This window comes from Mycteria americana, chromosome 1 (assembly GCF_035582795.1).
Source record: "Mycteria americana isolate JAX WOST 10 ecotype Jacksonville Zoo and Gardens chromosome 1, USCA_MyAme_1.0, whole genome shotgun sequence".
Lineage (NCBI taxonomy): Eukaryota > Metazoa > Chordata > Aves > Ciconiiformes > Ciconiidae > Mycteria > Mycteria americana.
The window spans coordinates 157,665,807-157,686,459 of record NC_134365.1 but is presented as its reverse complement, the minus strand read 5'-3'; the positions used below and the strand labels follow the sequence as shown (position 1 = coordinate 157,686,459).

The following is a 20,653-nucleotide window of genomic DNA, read 5'->3' as shown; positions in this document are numbered from 1 at the left end:
CTAGGAAGGAGGGAAAGGTTTGTAGCTTGTAATGATTGTCACTCAAATAAATGTAAAATAAGAGCACTATCTTTCCACCAGCACAAGTCCATCAGAGAAGAAAGCAGAAGAAACCTTTCTGTTCTAGGTCTATACTTGCCATAGCTGTGAAGTGATTTATAAAAAAGGGATTGAGCTGATGGGTCTTAAGGGCTGAACCAGACCTAGGAGTTCCTGCAGTTGCTTCAGCGACTTCCTTCCCACTACCAGCCTTATCTTCTGAACTCTGACTGATCGGTGTCACACTAACACAATATTCTTCAGAGGAGCTCTTTACCTCCAGCAGAGTGAGTTTTGTCACTTGATGTTCTTCATGGCCTGCGTCTCCTTTCTTTGCTTTCCGGTGTTCGTAAAGAGGTCCCACGAATGCAGCTTCCCAGAGCAAAGAAGAAGTGGTCTGTTTCTGTATTTACCTGCTCCGTTGAAGAACGCGGCTTCTGGAGCGGCTTGTAACACCATCTGATAGCTCCACTCACACAGCTCGGAGAGAAAGGGTGCTGGAAGCGACAGGACAAATTCATTGCTGCCTATCCTAGGAGCATCAATGCAGGGGGAAATCCTAGACAATTGCTGCTGTAAGGGCAGGCTTTGCGAGGTGAAATAAATCAATGAATAATTATTGCCTCTGACGGCAGCGGCAGCCAGCAGCACAGCTATGAGGGTGAGACAGGCAGTACATGCTAATAGGCTGGGGGAATCCTGTCCTGACAGTTTTCATCCTGCTCCATTTCTTTCAGCAAATAAGCTGCATCTGTTTGCCTCCAGCTCTCAGCAGACAAAGCAAACAGTCATGCTACAGCAGGTCACAGTGTGACTTCATGCGGGTAAACTGAACTGCTCTGAAGCAATATGCATTTATCCAGCGAAAGGACATGTGCTGAGGGTAGCTAGCAAACGCCGTGGACAAGGAAGGTCTCAACAGTAAGTCAGAGCAAAGCAGGAAACGCCGAGTGCAATTGTCAAGGTGCAACGAAGCACAGCGGTAAACACTCGAGCCAAAATAAAATGGCCCGTTCTTATTTAACCTTCCTCTCCCTTTCCTTCATCAAAAAATATCTGCATAATTTCTGCAGTTGCCATCTCTTTCCCCCCGCCTCCCCACACTTCACAATGTCCACTTACCACAGTAAATGTAACAAATATTCAGGGTTGGCTGCTAGGATTCGGAGTATTCCTGCCTCTCCCAAGAAAGAGTGAGAGCACAGGGCAGGAATCCCTTCTGTCTGCACCGTCTTGTCTTTCATATGCTGGTTAATAGGATCCATCAGTTCTCTCTTACTCACATGTATAATGACAAGCTGCTTGATTTGAAATTTCCATTTTGCTGGATGCCAGCCACAGGTTTCAAGGAAATCAAGCTATTTAGCTTTTAGACTCCATGGTAGCCCAGGTACAAAAAGCTTCTCCTCCTGTATTACATTAATTTATCTGCCGGAATGTATGTGTTTTCCAGATTTCATAGTTGCTGATCCAGTGTGAATAGCTGTGGATCTTGATAACTAAAACCATATATTGATTATTGGGTACAGGAAGTCATGTTTTCCATGAATGAAGAAATAATGTTTGACATTATCCTGGGATTTATTAGAGACATTAAATGATAAGAAGGGGAACTATTTCCCCCTTTTTCATGTATTTCTTTCCATAATTATATGTGTTTTATACTTTTGTAGGTTTCGTTCCTTTGTGGAAAAGCTTTTAAGCTTTTCCATAATATTTGCAGTTTCTGTTTTATGGGGATGATGTTCTTGTTGACCAGGACAGAGGTTGTTTCTACTTTAGGACCTACGTACATCCTGCCTAGCTTGTGGCACTGAAATTCCTCAGCTGGGAACTCAGCCTTAGCTCTCTGTTGAACTAATGAAAAGGAATGTGTGCCTTGAAAGAATGGTCCAGATGACACAAGTCAAATCAGATCAAGAGGGGTGTATGACTTGCATTTACACTAGAGCAAAACTAGGGAGAACCTGCTCTCCCCATATAGTCAGGATGAAACTTTTAAATGCGGCTTCAGCAGAAACTGTACAACAGTTCCGTGCCCCCGCAGCCCCATCTGGTTTGAGGTTGCTTTTCTTCCATATTTTTCCTTTTTTTTCCTGAGATGGACTTAATATTGACCACTCATTTCTGGGTGTGGTAACTAGTGCTGTCAAGGTGAAGGGCTGTATCTGGCTTAGTAAATGAGCCGGTGCCAGGGAACGTCCTGGGTATGGCAGCTCAATCCTCTGCGCAGTCAAAGTGTTAGAGCAGTCCCTGGCATGGTTTTGGACCTGGCAGGCTGGCTCCCTTCCAGACAGATCTGGGCATGGTTCAGGAAACGGCACAGGCCAGGGACTATTCCCAGTAGACAACTTGGATGCAGCCTCTCTGCTGTGGAGGGCAAGAAAGTGTAATAGCGTAGACATGGGTCTCTTACCAATTGCCTCGGGGCCAGAGAACAGTTATGAGCACATTTGGATTACCAGGATAGACAAAGCAAGAGGCCCTCTGTGTTTACCCTGTATTATGAATCCCTTGGTGCTTTGGCAGTGCTGCGCAAAGCATCCAAGGTAAGCACCAATCTGATCCAAAACCCACTGAAAGCAGTGGAGGCCTTCTGTTCTTATTAATGAGTTTTCAGTCAGACTGTAAATGAGCACTAAACGTTAAAAGGAGAAGTATTTGAAAAAAGAACATATAGGGACAGATATACGTTATGGATATACCTACTTTTAAAGACAGGAGAGCAAAAAAAGGGCTTTGACAGAAAAGAAAAATACAACCCAACCAGGTGAATTACTGCTGTGCTTTTAATAACATACTATTACTTCATGTCTTGCTGCACAAAGAGTCTATGGTGATTCTACCTAAATGCTGATATCAGTCAGTGATTTATACTTTGCTTTAGACTTTATTAAATAGGCTAAATATATAATTTCCTTACTAAATTAATAGTTTCTCAAAATGTTTCAGTATTGCACTTTAATCTGTCATCTGAATAGAGCCTGCACTAGCCCATTTTCTAATTTGGTGATAGCAGCATTAATTCAACCTAAATACTCCTTATGAAATAACTATGTTTGGGATCCTACATTTTATGTTTAAGAAAAATGAGCTTTATAATAGGATATTTGGAAGTCATAGCTCAATTAAAAGGGTTCAAGTTATTCTTTTGACAAAAAAGTTTTATCATGTAGACTTTCAGTGCATTGCGTTTCTTTTAAGAGTGAGATAATGACTCAAAAAGGAAAATAAAAAGCAGATATATTAAATCATTTCCATGATTGCCATACTCTGACTTTTCTTTCCAAAATAAGTGAAATTTCAGTACATCCTGCACCTTATGACTTTGTCATGAGTTTTAAACTCAGTCTCTTCCAGGAACACCGAGCATAACAAGCAAATGTGGATTTTGTGAGCTGCCTTTTTTGCATACCTTTCCTCTTACACTTTTCAAGTAATGTTGATATAATTAATTATGGGTTTATTGGAATACAGAGCTTGCTTGTAAGGAAATAATTGTTACACTTTGATTTGTCATACTCTGATTAAAAGCACTGTACATGTGATTACTTCCAGCTATTAACTATGCTGCAGTTGAGGGGCAAATTATGCCCCAGTCCAAACATCCATACATCCTTGTAGTCCATACATCCTCATTAACTGCAAGATTAGTCAGAGCAGAATTTGACTGAGTCAGAGATATCTTTTTGGCAAAGTCAGTTCACTGAAATAATAATCCAAATGCTGTTCACTGTTGCAAAGAATCTGGAGGTTTTCATTTTAAGCTTGTATTCCTTTTATAATCATGAACTCCCACCATGCTCTTACAGCTGATACCTCTCTGTAGCTAGTCTCTCACAAGTAGGCATGGATGACTCTTCAAATAACATTTATTACTAGCTGGAAACTGTTAAGATGCTGTTACTTGGAAAAAAAAAAAGTTGAAACCTGGTAAATCATCCATCCATCTGGTGAGAACAGCAGAGTGCAAGTCTGAACAAAAAGCTAACATTCAGCGTGTTGGTGATGTTCAACTGTAGGAACCATAGTTTTTTCTTTTCCTCTCTCCTAAAGTATTTCTGATATAGTTTCAGAAGGTTGATAAGGGATGCGAGAGCAGTGCATACTTGTGTCTGCAGGGATTCATGGCAGCAGGGGGAAGTTGACATTAATGTGGAGAAAAGTCCAAACTTCTATATCAGGCGACTGAGAAAACATGATGGTAAAGTGGTAAGATTGGTAAGATGGTAAAGATGGTAAAGATTTCAGACCAATATTCGATAGATAAAATTGGAATCAGTAGGAATTTTCTAATTTTTTTAGTGTTAACAGAGGGCTTCCCTATATCTTTTATAATTGTCCACAGTATTCCTGTCTAAGGTACCACTGTGCAATGGTACACTGTGTGGAATAGAAATATTATGATAAAAAGTCAGGAGACACCTTTGTTACACTCAGGGATATTTTGGGTAGGGGGGAGGCAGGACAGAGAGGGATACTCTAGCGCAGAAGATAAAGTCAGGGCCTTTTGGCATGTTAAAGCTTATTGAAGAAACAAATGCAAAGTCCTGCACTTGGGAAGGAATTTCCTCTTGCAATGACATAGGCTGGGGATAGACTGGCTGAGGAGCAGCTCTGGAGAAAGAGTGCTGGGGGCCCTGGGAGCTGGGCAGGAGCCGGCAGCAAGCCCTGGCAGCAGAGCTGGCCAGCAGCATCCGGGGCTGCACCAGCAGGAGCACTGCCAGGAGCTCGGGCAGGGGTTGTCCCCTCTGCCCAGCACTCGTTGTTAGACCTCATCTGGGTAACGTGGCCAGTTGGTGCCCCCCAATGCAGGAAAGACGCCGATAACCTGGAGTGAGTTCAACCTGAAATGCTGGGGGCCGGAACGTTGCCCCATGAGCAGAGGCCGGGGCAGCGGGGCTTGTCCAGCCTGGGGCAGAGATGGCTTCGGGGGCACCTCACGGCCACCCCAGTGCCTACGGGGAGGGGATGGGGAGGGGGCAGCCGGGCCCTTCACAGCCACGCGTGGCAGGGCAACAAGGTACGGCAGGCAGGAACTGAAACGAGAGGGGTTCAGACTGGGTATTGAAACCTTTCCCCGTGAGGACAGGCAGGCCAGGGGACAGGCAGCGGGACAGGCTGCCCAGGGAGGTCGGGCAGGCTCCGTCCTTGGGGGCTTTCAAGACTCATCTGGGCAAAGCCCTGGGCAACCTGGTCTGACCTCACAGCTGGCCCTGCTTGGAGCAGGGCTGCACGAGGGACCTCCTGAGGTCCCTTCCAACGTGAATGATCCAGTCATCTCAGTTAAGTTTTGCAGCACTGGGACATTACATTGGTCACACCTGGCTAAAGCATCCTCTTGTTATCCTATTTATAGAAAAGATTTTCTTCAGAAACTCACCCATTTTACACAAAGTCCAAAAAAAAATAAACAGTACTTGTTTGCTAGGGATACACTCTGGCTTCTCCAGGAGTCTTTTAGAAGTTAGCCAACATATGCGGTTACACTTTTTCCACAGACTCCCATGACTCTGCTCCAACGAGGAGCTGAAGATGCCTATATATAGAAAATTAGTACAAGCACCTTTATATAATCCAGATTATTTTGAAACAAAATATAGGCTTCTTTCCCACCCCCAGGATTAATTAAATAAGGCACTATGAAGTGTATTTTCTCTATATAGTCTTCTATTTAGAAACTAAAGGTGTGCATTTCTTACAATGAATGAATAGAGCAATGGGATAACAGATCTTTATCTAGATAGCTGTCCCAAAAGATATGCTGCGTATCTGTCCGCTACTTGTTTCTGCCAATTTAGGATGATATTTTAGCTCAATAGTAGCTATCCGCAATTCTTTGTAGTATTCTATCTTACAGATATAAAGGAGAAAAGATAACCTTTTTTTTCCAAGAGCCCTTCATGAATGCCATGAAAAGATATCAATGTACCTATGAAACAAAAGGCTGCTGCAAATGGGAATGCAAGAAAAAGTCTTTCTACTTGCTCATTCTCAAATGAATTGCAGATGTCAGGCAAATCAATAAATCTTTTCGATATCAAGAAAAATAAGGATCCCAGCCACTTCCCCCGAGACTCTTTATGTAAAAGGTGGCACAATAATTATGTAGGCGGATTATGATCTATAGGCAAGTGCACTGACTACTAACATCTAAAAGTGACATTTCCTTTTCAGACAAATTTAATATGAGCTGCAAAGATGCATTTTGCAGTCAACTTGCTTGTACAAAAGCTAAATCAGGCATGCTCTTATAATTGTACTGTATGCATTTTCCAGCTCAGACTCTGGTTCTACCGCCTCTCCCAAGTCAGTTACTGTGGGTAGAGCTGGCCTAATTTTTTTCAGTGCATAGCACATTTGCCTAAATACGCAGTTTATGAAACAGTGCCACTGAAACACTCCAGTCAGATCTGGCAAAAAATAATGATCACGGAATGAGGGCAAGGGAGGGAGCAAAAAAAAACCATTGAAATGTTTTATTCTGACAGCTTGGAAATGAACTTTTTGACTTTTCAATACAGCTTTTTTGTTAGAAGAGGAAATGGTAGGAAAGATTCAGAGTTAGATAACTGAAAGCTAAACAAAACTAAGAAAGCCCTTTTCAATGAAACGAAACATTTCAAGTTAACCAGAATGGATATAGAGTTTTCAATTCATTAATACGTTTTTAAAATGTTGGTACTTTGTAAACCAGGTGGGGTTTTTTCAGTTCAGGCATAAAAATGAAAAATCGACCATGCAGTCAACATTAAGTTTCAAAATCTGCAGGCAAAGTATCTGTTACCTGGTGAAAAAACGTTTTTTCTGTCCCCTTGAAAAATGCTCTTGTGCTCAAGACTTGTAAGAATATATTGAATCTTTGGGAGAGCTGAGGATGTCACCAGAAGTATGGATGAATGCTGTAATGTTGGTTTTAATAGCTAGTCTTTTGACCTCCGTTGGTTGTTGCTGTTATTACGACAAAGCTTAAATAGACACAACCAAAATCAAGGAACAGCTCTTTGAGAGCTGTCACAGAAGAGAAATTTCCATTTTAGAGTGCTAAATGAGGGCCCTTGCGCCCAGGTCAGCCGTAGTATGTCAGCCCTGCAGCTAAGGCCAGCTCTCAGAGGGAGTGGAGTTAGGAAAACTGAAATGGAGCTAAACAGAGAGAGAACTGAATTCAGCTTTGTCTTCCATGAAACAAACCTGAATATGGCAAGGAAAGAATGTGTGTATACGTTCACCACAAAATGAAGAGAAACCCGGAAAAGAGAGAGAAATCCACCAAAAACTGCCCAGCCTTGCCGGCGCAGCATTTCACGCAGCTTCATCAGCCCTACGGCGGCGGGGTGGAGTGGGGGTAGCCGAGGACGCCCCAATCGCAGCGGGGTCCCTCCTACCGTCCCCATCCGTTCACGGTCTTGTCTCCCGGCGCCTAGCCTGCCTGCGGCCCCTGAGCTGCGGCGGGGAGCACCGCTCGGGCACAGCTGACCCCTGAGCCCTGTTTCTTGTGGCGCGCTGGGCTGACAAAGCCAGGCAAGCTCAGAGCCAGCTCCGGGCACTTTGCCGTGAGCTGCTCTGCTTTGCGTGGCTGTGCCCTCGGTCAGAGGGGGAAGAAGAGAAGGGTTTGGCCCTTCTCTTTGAAGAAATGCCTGTGCGTTGTACGTAGCTTGGGAACTCCTACAGGATCAGGCCTCCTCTTGATGTCTTGAAGAAATTTAACTAAAAGGCTATGACATGAAAACCTGGAACGCTATAGAAAATGACAATTGATGGCTGGAGAGCCCCGAGGCAGGGTAAATAATGCCCACGGGGAGGCTCTGCTGGGAGGAATCTTGCTACATATGGTTTCATATCAAAAGCCATTTTGTTTCTCGTGGGAGGAGACAAGAGAAAAAAATAAACCTACATTATAGCTGTTGCTAGTATCACCTAATGCAACGGTGAAAGGCCTTGCAGTGATGACAGTGGTAAATGAACTCATGTGAAATAGAATAGAATCTAAAATAGAGGCGATACAAACATTTGTTGAGGTTCATCAGCTGGTATTTGTGTGAAAAGAAACAGCACAAATGAAATTCTGTTCATGCCTTTCACTTCCATCAACTTTAAATGGCTACAAGTGGAACACCAGCAAAAAAAAGAAAAACCCTCCAAAATTCACTGACTTAAACCTTCCGCATTTGTCACTGGACTCATGAATTTAGTGATTAATTAAATTGATTTGATAAAGTAATTTGGTTTCTGCGTGTTAGTTTTTTCTACTTGTATGTGAAAGCCACTAGTTAATAGGAAGCTGACCAGCTTTTTCTCTTTGTGTCAGGTGCTGAAACTAATCTGAACTTGAGGAGCAGGGAAGATCCAAATACATCAGATACTGGATCAGAAACCCAGGATAAGAATGCAAATAACCATGGAACTCAGTCTTCTAATCCACTGTCCAGTTCTGTGACTGCTGAAAATGGAAATTCAGTATCAAATGGTAAGCAGTTTGTAATCCCAAAGCTCGTCTAACATAAAATTGCTGAAGTGTTTTCTTGAATCAGCTTTTTAAAACATAATCAAGCTGGAATCTTCTGACTTGTGAAATATCTGTGTTTCTGGAACTGGCTTAACTTTGTATGTGTGAACTGATAAGCCCCTCTCCAATAAAAGCTGAATGTGAACAAAATAAAAGAGCCTCTGTTGAGGAATTTGTAATTAGCTCAGCTCCAAGTCTATAAGCAGCCCGAGGCATGGAGGACTGAGATTTGAGATTTCTGATCCTATAATCAATACAAATGGGACAGAAAATGGAAAATCAGGATCTCCCTTTGCTACAGGTGCCTTCCTAGTGAATGACAAATTGTTTATCATTGCAACAAGATGATCAAAATGGTGCAAAAGCAATGACAGAAAGAATGAAATCTTTCAAGGTCCTAAAAGCATAAATCCTAAGGATGTCACACCTGTATTACATAAAATCACACAATACAAATACACAAGTATGAATAGACACAAGACAAATAGAAAGTATTTATTTCGATGGTGTGTGGAGAAGCAGATGTCCCCAAATTCTGCAGTGCTTGGCCAAAATAATTCTTCCTTCTCTCTCTGATAATCAAAGCAGAAAACTCATCCCGTCTGAGAAGTTATATGAGTGTAAGGACGCGTTCATTCCTCTGCGGAACCAGGAACACACTGTGACAGAAGAAAAAGGCATCTTTGTCCATTACAACCGTGTCCTCATTTGTATCAATATAATAATTTTGGGGAGGAGGGGAGCATATTTTCAGTATGTATAAGAGTCAGACTGTTAAATTAACACAAAAACTGTGGGTAGACCAAGTCTTTGATTCCTTTCTATGTAGGATTTTAACTATATATTCTGATGTCCTAGTGGGACTTGTGGGAGATCAGCTTTTTATAAGTGCAACCATTTTATCCCCAGACCCCTTAACTGGGCGTTTAATCAGGAGAGCTGTGTTTCTTTCAGCTTAGAAATGAAATGGTGCTTTAAGTTTATAATTTGTGATGCTTATAGTTAAGTTAGTAAACGATCTCAGTTACTGAAATAAATAGTCATTACTTGAATAAAAGGCCAACTAATAGGTGAGATGGGTGCTTGTAATTGTTTGTGTGAAGTTTTTACCAGTGTATTTGCAACCACTAGTAGCCAGGGCTGTTCATATTGATAATATACAGTATCTACTATGCATAAACTAATTCTTTTCAAACTATTTGTACATGGAAAGTTTAATCATAAAGGTGTAAATGTTGTGCAATGGAATTTTCCAGTAAGATATTTTTTCCATTAAAAAACACTGATTCATCAAGCCCAAACTTTTCATGGAAGGTTCCCAATTTTGATGAAGCTTTGATAAGGAATGGTTTTGATATTCACTGTATACTATAACTAGAAAAAAACTCCCTTTAGGTCTAGCAGTATCCCACTGGGTAAGAAATTAACATTTTTTGTGGTATTTCAAGGTTCAGATCTATGTTTTGCCTATAAGACTGTTGTAGAAATGATGCAAGCTTTGATTTTACCCTGATGCAGAGCAAAATCAGGTTATAAATTTTGTGATACAGAATGCTAGTTTTCCAGCCACCCTTAATAATAATTGAAAGAGTTGACAATATGGAAAACTTTGGTGTACTTAGATTACATGAATTCAAAACCAGTTTGCCAGTTTGCTTAGGAAAAAAATCCTTCCAGGACTCAACCTTAATATCTTCATTATTTTGAAATCTGTGTCTTGTTGGCTATATCTAGGCAATACTGATATTTGAGAATGCGCCATGAGATGTTTCCATGTAAAATACTTTTTCATGTCTTTGTTATTGTGTACCAAACTCCTCTGGCTTTGAGGAAAATAAAACCTGAAATGCATTACTAAATAGTTGATACTGAGATTACAAAACTCTCAAATATAGGGTAATCTGGTTCCCACTGTTACACAGTGCAACTATATAACCTACTTTCCACTGATAGAGCTAAAGTCTAGATTCATACATTACTCATATGAGTTAATACAAAAGCAATTTCTTAAATAAGACTAGTCTTTTGCTGTCATGAATGAAGTGTCAGCACCACTCCTCTGAAGCATCATGAAACTTAAAGTCACTTTGGTCATGAGAATAATCATTTTGACGAAGATGTTAATCTTACTTAGAACCTGATGAATTCTTTAGAAAGCCATTACTAAGCAGCTAAAAAGCTGGCTGGCTCAGCTTCCAAACAGATTAATGCTGTGTTGCTTTCGGAAGCTGAGTTTAATTTCTGGCACCGCTGTTAGTTCAGAATTTTAATAGAAGTTGCTTTTTCATTTTATATAATGTAATCCTCTGCTTCTTTAGTTTATCTTTAATATTAGGAGTAACACCTTTCTACTGCTCTGTGTTATCAAACTGACTTCTCTGCCACAAATCTTCCACACCTACCAGCGTTTTTAGTCTGAAAGAAAGAGCTTTTTTGCTCTTTCTTGTCCAAACACAAAAGAGTAATCAGAAAGCCTATAATAACCTTTTGTGTTACCATGCTGAAAGCTGTGATCCTAAATCACCCAAACCAGCAGATCCTCTGGTGGGAGACACTCAAACACTGCAGGGTTTAATCTTTAAGTGACATGTTTAAATATGACAACTATAATAAGTGACTGAAGTGACGTAACCTTTGGTTAGTGAAAGGGAGAAATTCCCCAGATATCTGACAGTTCTTTACCCCCAGTGGAGTGTGTCGTAGAGGTACTTACTCTGTGTAACCCAAGTGAAAATTAGACTAGATATTGTATAGCTGAGACAGTGCTGTTGGACCAAAGGAGCGTTGTGCGGGATCCTGCCTGATGGTCATACAGGCATGCACTTCGCGCTGTCCTGTTCATCCGGCTCCGCTGGCACGCTGCTGTCCCTCGAAGCAAGCCTCTCTGGTTATTCCTCTTCTCTTCAGTTATACCTGAGGTCCGCTGCTTGTGTATGGAGATCCGTGTGAACGGACTCACTGTATAGTTTATGCTGATTGGCATAAGAGTAACTGTAAGGACCTGTCTGTTTCACCAAAAGCCCTATGCATTATTCAGGTAAGGGGATTAGTCTTGTCTAACTGTAGCTGTCGAGGAGGTAGCCATTCTGTCCAAGCAGGTCACCTGTGGGCTACAGGCTGCTATATAGTCTCTTGAAACTTACCACCAGCTCTAAGCACATCAGGCAACAAGTCGCAGAATGGGAGAGGTGTCACAGCAGATAACCTGACAGAAAAGGGGCATGTCACCATGACAGGGGCTACGTGCTGTTGAGCAGAGCCTTACATCTTGCCTTTCCTGGTGATGCCTCTTTCACACTGTAGCAGCCAATGTATCAAGTGGAGCTGATCAGTAGATCCAGCCTGTGGGTGAATGCAGAATCATGGAGGAAGGTAGAAGGTTTGGGGAGTTATGTGTGGCCACAGTTGCAAAGACCCAGAGGCTCTGTGGTGTTGCTGTTGTTTTGCAGCTATGGATGCTGGAGGCCAGGAGGTGAAGGGTCTCCAGTTCAGGAGTAGCAGAGCCTATGAGACTGGAGGTTCTCTGGAACCACAGAACCGCTTCTAGATGTCCAGTGATCTAGATCTCAATATGTGAGATGTAAGCTATTTATCTGAAGGATCTTAAGAGGAGTATCTGAGAACAGGGCAGAAATGGGAAATAGGAAGTATAGGAAGAAGATCATGGATTGAGTGTGGGATCTGCCTTTGAAGCAATATAAAAAAGGCATTACAGGGAGTAAATGGGTAAAGGATTGGGTTTCTAGTTTGAATACACATATTGCTTGGGATGAGGCTGTATTCTTGATTATGTGAAAAAAATGGAATGCATTTCTTGCATTTAACTTCTCCAGTTAGAGATTATTGATTGAACCATATTCCTTGCTATATCATTGTCACCACCACATATAATTGCAATAATAATGTTAGCAAGCATGATTTTGCCAAAAAATTGCCAAAATAGTGCAACTTTTGGTAACTTGAGAATAGTTGCAAGAAAGCCCAGCCCAGATGGTGTAATTTGTGCTCCAGCCTGAACCCCTGATTAACTTATGTTCTTGTACTTCTGCCCCTGCTAAACTGATGCTTCCAACCTTGTGCTGAATTAAGCAAGGTCCTATTCAGTGCACAGCTGTGGTATCCTAATATTTACTTAGGTGTACGTAAAGGAAAACTCTCAGAATGTAATCAACTACTCCATTTATCTTTCCAAACTCCACCAAGCCTCTGCTTGCCATGTCTGTGATGACGTGCTGTCGCTGTACATGGAAACTTTACTTATTTGATAAGACCTCTTATCAAAGTGCTTTTCATAGAAATAAACAGAAAATCATTGATAACCTTATTCTTAGCTCAAGGCTGTCATGGACAGTAGGGCCTAAAGTGTATGAATATAGTGAAAAAGCAATATCTTTTTAAAAACATGCTGCTGGCCTAGGAAGGTATTTTCATTCATTTATGGTGGTCTAGAATCATGCAAATATTTTACATTATATCTTTTATTTGAATTAAATAAATAACACCTACTTTAAAAAGGCATTTTGCATTAAAATGTGGATAATTTTTTTTATTGCTTTGTTTGAGATGTATCCAAACTGAATCCATGTGAATAAATTATTAGTTCAGGAAATTATTTGAAAAAAAAGGATTTGTTTTGTGTTGACAAAACCTGGATTTTTGGAGGGAAATTTATTTCAAGCATTTCATTTGGCCAAAAATGTGTGATTTTGCTGAGGGAGAATTTTAAGTTGGAGGACAGGGAATTTAATATAGGTAAGAAAGGAATAGTGATAACTTACATATATTTTACAAGCCTAGTATACTGGAGACCTTTAACATCAGACCTTGCCCCAGTACATACTTCATATATCATGGACCAGCCTCAAAAAGTGGTAACTCCACCTCGAAACAACACATAGTTCAAATCACTGAGAGAACAGGGTCAGGCTCCCTCTCTGCACCAGGCAGAAAAGGACTGAAATGCTGGATTCTCACACGATTTGACCTGGCTCCTGAGCTGCAAGCAGGGGTTTCACCTTCTTCACTGCCTGTGTGTGTCCAGAGGAAGTCCAGATGTAGAAAAAGATCCATATTCATGAATACTTTACACAAGCTTTCTTCAGAAGAACAAATCAAAAAAACCAGCTGTCCCTAGATACAAAGCTGTGGAGATGCACCATTATCAGGGCGAAACTAAAAGCAGGGTAGAGAGGCCAAAAAGGAATAAGGATCATTCCTTCTCTTTAAAATTCTTGTTCTATTACTCTTGCAAAGTCAGGTTATTTTATGGGATTATTCATGCAATTTATATTTTCATGAGTTAAATATTATATATCAGTAACGATGTAAGAGTTAATGCTTATTTATCAAAATAAAAAAATAAAAACATTTTTGATACTGAAAATACGAGGTTGGAAGACAAGCATGTTTCACAGTGTGTTTCTATGCCAGTTTCGTGATCGAACGAGAAACTGAACATGAACATGAAACAGAACTATGTCTAGTGCAGTACATAATCCCATAAGTAGTTTGTGATTCATTGAATTTGACCTTTGAATTGTTTCCATTATGATTCTGTGTATATTGGGTATAATATGCAAAGAGTGGGGCTCACCTCATTTTTTCTTATCTAAGAGTTACATATCTAGGCCCAGAATCACCTTACCTAGTTTTAGCCACACAAAAGGGAGATGCCTAGTCTAATCAAATACGTCAGATTAGATGTTATCCATTTCTAGTGAGTAAATCCCAGGTGATCTACTGAGAACAATTCAACTTGCATATCTCTTACCAGGATGAATCCTGTTCTCGTGGTGGCTGGCTCTGTTAACTAAAGAAGTAGCGATATGCTGTTTATGGATGCCATAGTAGCCTGAAAATTTGGAATACATGCTATACGAAGCACGACCAAAATTGCTGGATACCAGACCTACCACGGTGTCTGTGATTCTAGTTTGTGAGGGGCTTAATAACACCTGTCGTGGACTCACTGTGTTTCTGCTTCTGCCTTTGCTTCCCCTCGTCCGCCTTTCAGATCCTCTGTAGTGCTATGTGAATGGTCTTCCCACTCCGGCAGAAGTGATGGGGAAGCGCCGGCAGTGAACCTCGCTCTAGGATCACTGTGCAGAGGTGTTTGTTTCTCTTGACTGCAGAGGGAGACTACCTGGCTCTTTTACACTGGATGACTGGTTTTTACACAGCTAAATTTTGGGCAGCTAATTCCCACATGGAGAATGCACAATAAGTACAAGAATTACAAAAAAACTCTGTACTGAGGAGATGAAGTTGTAAGTCCTGGACCTACTATCAACTTCCCGTGTGACCTAGAGACATTAATTTGAGAGCAGACCGCAGGCTTGTTTTCCATTCCCTTTGCATTGCTTCTGTGATGAAAAGGAGCCAGGGGAAGAGGAGCCAGGGATTTCCACATTGCAGGAGGAATCCCTGGCCAGTGTATAGGTAATGTGTCATTTGTAGGCTCTTTCAGTACAATTGCTCCTTCTATAAACCAGCATGCATACCTATAATGCTATTCATACTTGGTAAACAATAATTGTTCCAGTTTCAGTAAGCATGGAAATAGTAAATATCCAGGGAAATGTGTGATTTTTTTGTTCTTTTTTTAGTAAAACATGTCAAGGTCTTTTGAATCTCATGCTGAAATCAACCAATGCATAAATGTCAGATTATAAATGAGTATTGTTCTGCTTTAGGTTTACCAGAGGAAAATGAATATTCAAGACTGTCAGCCGGCACTACGGCAGGCTCATCGATTCAAAGACATAGGGAGAGCCACACTAGTCAGGTAAATATTTCATTGGCGGTCTACTAGAACCAGTACGAGAAAAAAAATCATAGTAGCTGCATGTTGAAAGCTGTCTTGATTCAAATTTGTGTGTTGGCATTGAAAAATGCAGGCTTCTGTTACAGGATTCTATTGAGCTAAGGACAATAATTAATTTACTCTTAACTGGTTTTGCTGGGAGGATAATCATCCTGAAACGTTCTCGTAGTAGAGTTCAAAGTTTATGAAACTTACCATTGCTGGTTGTGAGGATGCTATTTTCAGGCAGGAAATATGTCTCTTCACCCTGAGAGGACCAAGATGTTATCTCTCTCAAGATATTCATTCATACCAGAAAGAGTTGCATGATAATGAACCTCATAGGAATAAATGCATAATTGTATCATCCTTTTGCATATAAAAGCAGCGAAGACTTTAAAAGCAGTCGTCACTGTTTTTATACAAATCAATATGCAAAAATTAAAATCAAAATATCTGTCAGTTAAACCAGCAATAGGTACTGAGGTAGTGTGAAGCTTGCACTTTGGTTCTTTTAAAATTTCTCTTTAGTTAATGTCACTTTAAAATAACAACACAGAATTAAGTTTGAGTGCATTAAGTGAACAAAAAGGAATAAAATTTGTCATAATACATTTTCTTCATTCTTTTCTTCAGCATTTTATATATAATGTGAAACACTTTACTTTCTAATTTACTTTACTTTGTTTTCTAGCCAATTCAGGCATGAAAGCATTCAAGAAATTTTATTTTATGTCACTTAAATGGCATTAGTGTATTGTCCTGTTGTCTTGATGTCTTCAGTCCACTTTTAGAAAAGGGTAGTCCTGCATCATTTTTTTATTTGAGATGACTGTAAGAATTTTACAGTAAAGCCAAATATTGTCCAAAGAGAAAATATGTTGGAGCTGAGAGGAATTTCCTCAACAGAAACCTCTCATTAAGCAATGGTACATATTCCAAACTATTTTACCAGAAGGTAAGGGAAGTGCTTTATCACATTTAAAAGCTACTTGTTGTCTGCGGGGGACAGCTGACATTTCATTACAACAAAATACGGGCCCTAACCAAGTGAATGAATGTTTGGCCATTGACTCCAAGAGGAGTGGGATTCAACTTTCAACATCATATTCGGTCTTGAAAAACAATAGCTTTGAACTGAGTTAACCGACTACTTATTAGGCATGAGAGTGGCCAAAGAGCCCTCTCTAGTGAATGAAAAATCCAAGTCCCCAACACTGCTCCGGTTATAAACCTCAGACAGTGAGACACTTTTGCCCTGGAGCACCTCACGCCTCTGTTGCTAAAATGCTTGCCTGGGATCAGGGAGAATCATGTTTAAATTACTACATCAGTGCAGTGCATGGAGAGTTAAATGAACTGGGGTATAGGGGAGCCATTATCATCTTCTTATCTTTGCAAATGGAAACTGTATCCTTATGTGAAATCAGTCTGCAACATTTAAATGCTTTATTTTAGAAGCAAGTCTTTAACCATTTACAAACTTGTATTTTTGATTTTTCCAAAACTACTTGCCAAAAGCTGAACACAATTTCAATTCAGTACTTTGAAATGTCACTTTTCAGTAAATAGATATTTTGCCAAAGTGCTTCACAAATCTTTAAAATAGATTCCATGCCACGTACTCAGAATTACATGCAGGGACAATCCTTAAATGCAAGCTCAATAAGAACTGTGACAAGTTTAGAGAAGAAACCTGCAGTTCTGTGATTTTTGATACAATTGCCTTAATGAATAAACATCTTCCAAAATGGTGTTGCCAAAAGAAAAAGAAAAAAATCTTCCTCCCACAAAATAAAAAAAAAAATCTTAAAAAAAGTCTGCGCTCACAGGGCTGAGAATTCTTACTGTAAAAAGCATTCCTCGCCATTTCCAAAGCATGGCATATATTTGAAAATGATTGGTTTTAATTACAGTTGACATTTCTTAGCATGCTGCTGGTGACTCTAACAGCGTACAACCCTATCGTAAAAGTCTTTGCCAGGCTTCGCTGCAGTAACCGTCTCACTTTAAAGTAATTCTTGCACACAGGTACGAAATAGGACAGATTGTTTCACAGATCTGTGAAGGTACTGATTGACTAATTGTTTAGAGACAGAAACATAGACTGGGTCCTTGGATTTCTTGGCAGACACTGTCATTTCAGATAAAGGGAACTGGTTCATTAGCTGTCAGGGATTTCTAATATGTATGGGTTTTTTAATATCTCCCTGCTAGTTCCTTACTGAAGTGACAGGAGTGAATTTCATTTTTGTCACAGGATCTCAAGGCTACTGGTCATCTCTAAAGTAAAGTCTGCTGAAAACAAACAAAAAGTTCACTGTTGGCCATAAATGCTACTTTTCTAGAGTAATGGTTACTTAAAGGTCAATTTTTATCAAAACGAAAAAGGACAAAAATTGAAAAAAAAAAGGTTAAAATACTAACAAAACATTTCTCATTTGAAAGTTATGGAATAAAATTCTACTTTCTTCTGCTAGAAAAAGGGGAAGAGTATTAAAAATAGAGTTTGAGGTTTTTCTCATCAGAAATGAAAGAACTTACATCAAAAGAAATTGAAGTCTTGCACATTAAAAGAACAACAAAGTATGGGTTTTTTAAACTAATACCTTTTCCTTCATATTGTTCTGTGGCTGTACAGTTGTAGATTTCCCAGTGATTATATCTATATGTTGCAAGCAAGTACCACATAAAAACATAAAGAACCTAACATCTGATATAGCACTGTAGCATCATCTTCATCCTCAATGAAGATGAAAACTGAACCATGAATTTGGGGGTCAAACCAGTTATCAAGAAGTTTCATGTGCTTTAGTTTGTTCAGATAGATAGTAGAACTTTTTGTTAGCAAAGAGCCACACATATTCTTTTCACCAACCCAGCACACCAGTTTCCATGTATTTTGTGCTTTCCTTGTAAACCAAAACATTCTAGTCGAGGAAAATCTTCAGAATGTAAACTAGACATCTACAGTAAAATGGTACTGCAAGAAACAATATCCTAATCTACCCTTACAAGAAAACCTACTTTGCTCTTAGCGACTGAGCCCACATATATCAGCTGCAAGGACTGGATCTAACTCAGCTTCTACAGAAAACCTTTTGGTGCCTGTGCTGCGCCTCTTGCTCCCTGAACAGCAGAAAACTAGGAAACTTCCTTTTCCAAACTTGGTTTAATTACTGATTTAAAATTATTTAAATGCTTATTGTTTCAAATTGCTTCAGTGATTTGTTTAAACAGTTTGGGACTTCCAAATATGCCTGGATCTGTAGTCTTGAATTCTTATTCCGTAATTTCCTTCCAGAGGCAAAGAAATCACCAAAATGGAAGACATGTTTCTTCTGATCGTTTGAGCCATCATCTTGCTTAGATAGAAAATTCTGTTATGGCTAAGAGTCATTCCTATTCAGTCCTCTCCAGGAAGTGATCCCAAAGCATACTGGAGACTCCATAAGTGTTTAAATTGCTTAGCAGGGGCTAAAACCCAAAACCTCCTCTAAAATAAAAAAGCTTTATAAAATATTACCGCTGTGCTCTTTTTCTTTTACCTGAAGCATTCTCAGTTCCTTAGCCAGTCCAATGGGCTCTCTTCTCCAGACTGCATTTATTGCTTCCTCTGTTCTCGATAGCTCCTGTGAGTGTGTATGTTTAAAAGACAGAGCATAAAGACTGTTGAAATACGTAAGTTCTTTGGAACGTCAGCAACAGCAGCAAGATGAAATAGAGTCAACAAAAGCAAGACTGTATCTTTGGCACCTCACACAAAAACTAAGTGGCCCTGTCGTCTTCTTTTTCACAGATCCAGGATTGTAGTTTTTTTATTTTTGGTAAAAATATTTTAAAGTTGTTATTAACATACACTACGAAGTGGGATGTGGTGTGAGAAAGACACAGTGGAATGAAGAAAAGCAGGCCAGCTAAAAGACTCCTTGTTTCTTATGTGGGCAGCAAGAAGCAACGTGGTCTGTCTGTAACGGGATGAGATGGACAACCTGGAGATAATGAACAGATGGGAAGTGAGGGGCAGATTAAAGACTGGAGTGATAATAAGCAGGGGGGGGGGGGGGGGGGGGCGGAGAGTGGGGAGTAAAACAGGCACCAGAAAAAGGATGATTCAGAGAAGTAAGGTTGGAGGAAGAATAAAATGATTGAGGGAGAAGGTAAATAATAAAATGGAATAGGGGATTTAGAAAGAGGAAAGAAGGAAGAGCCAGAGAGAAGGAAAAAAACCAGACAAGTGAGAAAAACAACCAAAAGGAAGATAAGAAAAAGAGGAGGGAAAGAACCAAGGACAGAGCACAGGGTGGTGCAGTAAAAAGAGAGAGGGACTAAGAAGTAAAAAAGTAGAAAGTCTATGTGATGTTCCAGGTGTGATATTCATCTTCATACACATATCAGTGTGATCTTTTATGTTCCATAAAATAAAAATAATGGTAATAATCCACCTACGTTTATAGGGTTGCTTTCTGTGCAAGTTAGTTTGCAACCATAGTTTCCTGAACATTCAGCCATCAGAGAAGAAAGGCAGAAAATTTCCCATTAAAAGGTGCAAAGTCTCTTCATGCAGTTTAGCTTTCTAATGGCTGAATGTTGGCTTATTTGTAATCAGGTGATGTCACATGCATTCAGCATCGTATGGAAATACTCCCAGAACAAGACACAAATAAGCAAGCAGCTTGCCATCCTAGTAGGTTAAGTAATATCAGACATACAATGCACCTTGGCGTAAGATTTTGGTTACCCACTTCTGAATCATGTTTCGTCTGTCACGTGCTCAAAGAGGTAAGATAAAAAATGATGGTTATTTTTTCACTTATTGTTATATTAAAAAAATCTGCAGTCTTATCTCTTCTATTTTGTTTAAACCCCATAGTGCAGGTTGGCAGATTGCAGTAATATAGGAGCCAACATCTGACAATGAAAAATTGGAAATGTCTTTTCAGATTCGTGAAGAATGTATTTATTGTTTCATTATAGCTTAAGCCATAGTTCTTATTTCATGAAATCTCATTGCTTCCAGCAGTCTCTTCCTTCAGAAAGAGCTGCATATTCATTATAGTTTCAAGGGCCTTCTTTGTTCCTACTTGATATAATATTTGTTGCCAATCACTTCTTCTGTTCAAAAGTTAAAAAAAATGAATAGTCAAGAATGCAATGGTGTTGTTACCCCCCGCCCATTATCACAGTTCTAAACACTGGGCTCTAACATTCATTATTAATGTCTGTCATGTTTGCCTATTAGCTGGAAGCAATCTTTGATCATCTTTGAAGCAAAACGTGGCAATCAAACAAGTCTGGTGTAATAA

At 39.9% G+C, this 20,653-nt stretch overlaps 1 protein-coding gene across 1 annotated transcript in view; it reads left to right on the top strand.

Moving 5' to 3' along the window:
• The window catches only part of MYO16 (myosin XVI), a 404,772-nt gene that overhangs the window by 373,766 nt on the left and 10,353 nt on the right, over nucleotides 1-20,653 (top strand). The window contains exons 33-34 of the mRNA XM_075525989.1: nucleotides 8,348-8,506; nucleotides 15,238-15,329. Of these exons, the coding sequence (XP_075382104.1) occupies nucleotides 8,348-8,506; nucleotides 15,238-15,329 (251 nt within the window). The remainder of the gene's footprint in view (nucleotides 1-8,347; nucleotides 8,507-15,237; nucleotides 15,330-20,653) is intronic.